The sequence below is a fragment of the Populus alba genome, chromosome 4 (assembly GCF_005239225.2).
Source record: "Populus alba chromosome 4, ASM523922v2, whole genome shotgun sequence".
NCBI lineage: Eukaryota > Viridiplantae > Streptophyta > Magnoliopsida > Malpighiales > Salicaceae > Populus > Populus alba.
In genome coordinates this window covers 14456979-14463944 of record NC_133287.1, presented here as the reverse complement: position 1 = coordinate 14463944, position 6966 = coordinate 14456979, and the positions used below count along the sequence as shown (strand labels likewise).

Here is a 6966-nt window from a genome sequence, read left to right as displayed (position 1 = left end):
CTAAGAATTTTTAAAGAACAATGTTTTGATGCAATAGGAATCTTATAATTATAACAATTTTATCATTTTCTTTAAAAAGCATTTTTATCCCATGAATTTTATCTTTACTCTAGATTCATTAATCTAATATTATATGAATATTAAAAATAAATTAAGTCTTTATTAATAATAAATATGTATTTACATTAATATAATAATGTTATATAACCAACTGATTAGTTACAGGGTATATTAAATTAACATTATAATATCTTAACCTTGTTTTTTTAACAGTGGAGGGACTGGAGTTATTTTCTCTTGATGAAATTTTAAAAAACAAACACATCATTACATATGCATTCTTGGAATATCAAGAAACCATGCAAGAGTATGATAAAGTCCATCGAGAATGTTACAAGAAAATTGTGGAAGTAGTATTTACCTTGATAGATAGGAAAGGAAGATTGGGAGGTTCTTGGTATGGTAATGAAGAAGAGAAATGCAGAAAAAGGGTAATGGTGAGGATGGTAATGGATGTGTAGACGGTGAGAAGAGAAGTTTTTAGGATCAAATGAGTGGGCAAAGTAGAGTCGGATTGACATTACATTCACCGCCACCAATTTCTCGTTTTTCATTTCTCTAATTTCTATTTTCTCTTCTGCCTATCCTTTCTTTCTTACTTTTAAATAAATAAATTGTTAAGCATTGCACTTCTCATTGCCGTATTCTTAAATCTCTATTTAAAGACTTTTTTCCATTAAAAGCTTTTCGAAATAAGAAATAGTAGTATTAGTTTGGTTTTCTTTAAAAATAATTAAAAAGACATGGGAATATAGCGGCTTAGTAAGTTTTTCAAATTTTTAAAACACGGAGAACAGAAAAGAGCAGGATTTAAAAAAAAGAATGGAGTGCTCTTTGTTTTGGAAAATTATTATTTAAAACAATTACTGCAAGTTTTAAATCTAAAACAATCACAACAGAGCCTTCAATCTTTTAATCGACCTTGCAGAGTTGTGCACTGTTCATAGAGGCGAGGAATAACCAAAAACAGGCGGCACCTACAGCAATACAACCAAACAATAAAAAGAGGGAGGGTGGGGGCCACTACGCCATCAGTCCATGCAGCGGTTCAAAGGCAACAAACAATGAAGCCAACGCAGAAATGTAATGATTAGCATATCCTTAATAGAGGGAAATTCACAAAGGGTCCCACAGATATTTGGAAGCTCTAACTAAGCCTTAGGGTACCAAGTACAGAAAGGCACCAAATCCTTCACGAAATCGAAAGCTACTTCCCAGTTACCTTGAGCTCTATAATGCACGCATTGCAATTTGGTAAAGACGGGCTCTCGGCAAGTAAACGCTGGAAATTCTTCAACCTTCCATTTTGCCCTCCAAACCAAGGCTGCCTGTGAAAAATCCTGAAACTCAATCCTCGGTCTACCACCAATTTTTAAAAAAAAAAAAAAAAACAGTAAAAAAGAAGAGAAAACACAATGAAAGGAAAAGGGAAATAAACCCAAAAGTGTCCTTTAGGAAAATAGAAACACTACAGGCATAAATTTTAAAAGTTTTTTGCTTTTTCTCCAGCTTGGACGAGGGTACAAATTAGTTTAAATCTAACAGAACTGGATACCTCTTCATATGTTGTGACTATAAATTGTATAGATTAACAACAAAATACCTGCTTTGAGCTTGCCATTGCAGATGATACTGCAACAACTCATGATATCACCATGTGAACCTTTCCATCTGCTATCATCACTTTGTTCTCATCATGCAGCTTCTGAAATATTATAAAGAGAACCGTTTCTTTACAATTTATCGTTTCTATAAGAGAGGGAAAAAACATAACGTGTATACACTATATGCACGCACCTAAAAGTAATTCTAAACTCAAAAAGGAATTTCCCGTTAAAAAAAAAAATGGAAAAAAGGCCCTCAATTCTGTAGTAATAGAATGCAAAAATTCCTGTATGATAATCCCTCCCAGTGAATACATAAGATCAATTTACCTGTAATAGAAGCATTATGTCTTCCCTGGAGTAGGGAACACCTCCTGTGTTGACAACCTTCTCTAGGTCATCAATGGTTATGCTATCCATGTAACGCATATGCTCCCGGAATGCTGAATTAAATGCTTCAATTCTGTAACTCAGCAGGGGCCAAAATACATAATCAGCATTGTAAGAGAATTCTGGAACAGAATAGTAAACCAGAAGGATGAAACTAAGATCATAGCTATTAGTTGCTAGTATCAAACCTTTCTAGAGACAACTCAGCAGTAGCTTGCTCTGCTGAAGGATGGTCATCTACTTCCATGGCATCTGTTGTTGAACTAAACAGAAGGGGAAAAAAAAAGTGAACTGCAGAACTAGTGCAAACCTCGGGAAAAATACGCGTGCTACTGGAAGAATATGTTCCCGCATTTAATTTCATTTCATTTCATTAAGAGCAATTCAGCAATCCTTGCCCCCAACAAATACCAGGAAAAGAAACCCTCATCTAATGCAGCTACCAGCTAGCCCAAACACATTCATTGTCAGAAGAGCACATCGCAACCACTTTTTATTTAATTAATTGATGCCCGCAAAGTTCAGCATAAGGGAACTTGACACGGTTATTTATTAAGATGCAGCATTAAATCCGAGTTATGTTAGCACAACTACAATAGTTTTGAAGTTCTAGTTAGATCCAAATGTCTGTCTACAACCAAGATTTTGAAATATGCTGAAATTGACCAACGTGCTGTCAGCTGTCAGCTACCTCATTTAGGTGTTTTTAGCAACATTTTGGAATACTTGTGAAGCATGAGCACTTAGGGTTTTAATAACAAGTCATTATCCAAAAAAAATTAAAAAATTGCCATGTAGCACATGCACAAGCATCCATAAATAAAAGACAAATAGTTCAACAATATGATATGCAACTGAATATTGTATGCTCGTGGTTTTTACATTCCAATCACGAGTGAAAATAATTGTAACTGAAAATGAAAGAGGTAGGATGATATGGTCCATTATATATACCAAGAAAGATAGTGAGAGTCATTCCTAGGACACTGGAAATGGTGAACAAAAAAAAGAGTTTCAGGAAGAATGTTTAAGCAATGTCTACCCACCCATCTCTATCAGCAGTAGTATGGTCATCTGCATCATTTCTATGAGAATGAAACTCAGCTCTGCACTTTCTCTCCAACTCTTTCTCTCTTTCTTGTTCACGCTCCTCCATCTCAGTAAGTTCTTTATGATAAATAGCAAAATTTAGAACCTTTAGGGCAGCCTCAACATCAGATTTGGAAACCTGCAGGAGCAAAAATCATTTACAACATGCAAAGAAATCATAAATACTAACCCCATAGAAAATGACCTGTATGCTGATAGTACTGAAAACTCAAGGTGAAACAGCACAAATCTCATAACACGCCTAAAGAGATAGGAAACTAATACCTTTCTGCTCAATTTTAATTTAGCATGAGCAGTGGAGAGTCGTATTACAGTTTCTAAGGTTCTAGCAGTGATTGGAAGTGTTCCGCCCGTCTACAAAAAATAAGCAACATATCAGATGATGAAAAGAATGAGAACAGCATCAATTATATCCAATACCTAGCTAAGACCAACCTTTGTAGTTGAACTGGCACTTCGGAGCTCAGCATATGCTGTCGCAATTTGTTCAGATGCCTGTGGACATAAGGGTGAGCATTAGCTTGAAAACAGCCACTCTGCATTTAAGTGGGTTGGGAGGCGAGGAACACAGGTTCCCCAACAAAAAATGTTATGTTTCTGTTTTACACTGTAGAATCAGATATGGAAGATTGGCAATTTACATAAGGGGATGAAAAAACTCATAAGACAATATGAGAAGCATAGTGACCTCATCTGTCAGCTCAGGCTGAATCCTATGCTTTGCATAATGGATATACTTTTTAAGAAACTTGATTGTAAGCGTATCACGCTTCCGACCCCTTTCTGCTTTTCTGCCATGCAGCATCCGGTTATACTTGACAAAGACAGATGAGTCGGCATCAACATTGTCTTCTCTTCCATCAACCGCCGCCTCACCTATATTTGCAAGTTTCTCCTGATGAGCATTTGTGAAAGTAGCCTTTATTAAATGAAAAGGATATATCACATACCACCATCAGTTGCAGAACGGTAACGATGCATACGCAAGACATGCTCAGAAATGTGACGATCAATGTCTGGATCCATTTGATCCAACACTATAAATAATAAATCAAAACGAGACAGCAAAGAGTCTGGAAGTCCAATATTCTTCGTTGGTGTAATTGAACGGTCATACTACACATCCATTCAGAAAATAGAAAAAAGCTAAGGTAAGCAATTTGAACACAAGAATAGAATGATGTAACAACTTGCAGTAAAAATGTCTAAATGATTGGCAAATATTTCACTTACAGTTCCATATATGGGATTTGCAGCAGCCACCACACTACATCGAGCATTCAGAGATGCATGGATACCAGCTTTGGCAATAGTAACAGTCTGCTGCTCCATAACTTCATGTATAGCAACACGATCCTGATCATTCATCTTGTCAAATTCATCAATGCAAACAACACCTCTATCAGCAAGAACCATTGCTCCAGCTTCAAGCCTCCTTTCTCCTGGTAAAAGTCAAAACAAATTACAACCCAGATTAAAAAGTAAAAAACTACCAGATAATGCTAAAGTGCCTAAACCATGGTTCATTACCTGTTTCTTGATCAGAAGTAACAGCAGCTGTCAGACCTACACCAGAAGAACCACGACCCGTTGTTGATATGGCCAAGGGAGCAATATTCATGATTGCTCTTAAAAGTTGAGATTTGGCAACAGATGGATCACCAACCATCATCATGTTAATGTCACTATAAGAACAAGGGGATCAGTTAGACTCAAAAGGCAATCTTGGCACTGTGAAACTGCTCTAAATAAAACAGAAAGCAGAAAAGGAATCTGATCTCTTGTAGACAAGTACATGTAACCGGGGTACTGTTTTATTCTGTATTGATCAGAAACATTAAAATGCCAACCAGAGAAAACGTTATCACTCACCCTCGCAAATGGGTGCCATTCTTTAAGTTCTTTTCCACTCCACCAAGCATCAACAAAACCACTGCTTTCTTTATCCAAGAATGGCCATATATTGAAGGTGCAAGTGAATTACCAAGCAGGTCAAATGCATCATCCCTTTCGGCTATCTTTTTAATGTTCTTTAAATCTTCTGGACTGTAAATCGGTGCATTTGCCTCTTTGTTGAGCAGAGAAACATTATTAGCTATGAGCACAGTCCTGTTCATCAAAATCACTTTGTCAAGCTTCAAACCAGAAAACAGCATGCCATGAAGAGGAAAAAGAAAATCATTGTACGGGATGATGCATATAGTTCAGAGGTTGGTGCTACCTGAACACTCCATTCACACTGCCCTTGCTCATCCCGGGAAGTGCTTTATAAATTCCCACAATAGCCACTCGATCACCAGGCTTACAGCAGTCAACCAGATCATCCTCAACTATGACATCCACAGTGCGTGGAAGCTGACCAGGAGCAGAGTTCTCAGGGACTTCTTGCATTGACAAGGTTTGATGATCCTTGTAGTTGCACAATCCATACTCAGTAACCAATAAGTGACCGTTCTCATCCTGAAGAAAATAAATTTCTATGAATAACCTTCCTTTGACAATGGCAAAGAATAGAGAAGTCAAGGACTTGACAATACCCTTGTAGGATACACTGAGCCTGTGGGCAAACCAACATTAGAAGTAATGTCCCGATATTCACGAGTAGTTAAGCTCCCAGTCTGAGGACAGAAGTGAACACTTTTGACAACCTTTGGCCTTACAAGGGAACCTAAAATTGAAGACTAGCAGTTTAGATTGAAAATCATGCTTGTCGCCAAAGTATTGAAACAAGGCATCACATTCATATGTTAGGTGCCAGTTTAGCTTTCAATTGCCAATGTGTTAAAATCCCATGTAGAAAAAAATTAGATTAATTATAGAGAGTGAAGCGACGGTACATTTGGTGATTATGCCTTGGACGCAAACCATGGAGCCAATGAATTCAGAAAGAAGGTCTCTAGGAGTGACACGGCGAGAAACAAAAGGACCTTCAAAACCCACAAGAACTTGCTCTTCTTCCTTCAAGTACTTTGGGTCAACGCTGCGAACAGTGTCGGTGGCCGCATCGCAGAATGCTTGCATATACTCACTAGGGTTCCGCAAAATCCTAAAGAAAGGATAATCAAGAAATGAAAACCTTGGTGGAAAAAAGATCTGATGTGATGAAAAAAGTAAGATACCTGGGACCAAAATCCTGGAAAGAATGGAGATCGGAGATATTGATGATGAGACGGCGTCGCTTGTGATTGATCATGGATTTGATCTCATCTTTGTATATGTTTTGATCTAAGAAATCCAACAAAGCTCGCTTGTGACTGCTCCTGTCTTCCATATTCACAGCCACCCCTTCTTGATTTTGCTGCTTCTCTTCTCTTCTCTTCTCTTCTCTTTTAGGCTTAGGCTCAGGCTTCCCCAGATGAAAAGGGGAAAATGAATGTGGACTCCTTTTGTTTTCGCGCCCTAGCCTTGCCTTGTCTTACCCTACTCTGATTTTGGCGGGAATGAGGTAGTGGGTTGCTCTTCCTTTGGCGGGAAGGGGAAAAACTGCAGGAATGACATGTAGTTTGTGGGCTCGGGATAGCTATTGTCCATTCCCTCACAAATGGGCCTTACACGCAGAAATAAAAAATTAATGTAAAAAATCTATCCAAAAAAATAAAAAGCAATTTTATTTTTTTTTATTTTTATTTTTATTGTACATTCATAAGCCATCTTTTATTTTTTTATTTTTACATAATAGGGACATATGAATTGAAAAAAGTTGTTAATACTCATTATTTGATAAACATAACAAAATTGAACAACATTTTTAATATCTCAATGAAATATTAAAATAATAAAAATAAATTATTGGGGAAGAAAC

The 6966-nt window shown here is 37.1% G+C and overlaps 1 protein-coding gene across 3 annotated transcripts; it reads right to left on the bottom strand.

Annotated features, from left to right (window-relative positions):
- Nucleotides 1-958: 958 nt before the first annotated feature.
- Nucleotides 959-6585, bottom strand: LOC118050842 (DNA replication licensing factor MCM3). Of its 3 annotated transcripts, none has more exons than XM_035061317.2 (16): nucleotides 6284-6585; nucleotides 6002-6210; nucleotides 5702-5832; nucleotides 5386-5624; nucleotides 5037-5273; nucleotides 4695-4849; nucleotides 4398-4606; nucleotides 4115-4280; nucleotides 3853-4040; nucleotides 3600-3659; nucleotides 3429-3518; nucleotides 3101-3282; nucleotides 2243-2317; nucleotides 1995-2127; nucleotides 1664-1765; nucleotides 959-1419 (listed from the first exon to the last, which is right to left on the bottom strand). In XM_035061317.2, exons 1-15 carry the CDS (start codon nucleotides 6433-6435, stop codon nucleotides 1703-1705), a joined length of 2289 nt encoding a protein of 762 aa, XP_034917208.1. In that variant the 5' UTR covers nucleotides 6436-6585; the 3' UTR covers nucleotides 959-1419; nucleotides 1664-1702. The 3 variants fall into 3 exon arrangements, with proteins under 3 accessions (XP_034917208.1, XP_073264614.1, XP_073264613.1); XM_073408513.1 differs by having other exon boundaries at nucleotides 959-1400; XM_073408512.1 differs by having other exon boundaries at nucleotides 959-1388; nucleotides 6284-6584.
- Nucleotides 6586-6966: the final 381 nt, after the last annotated feature.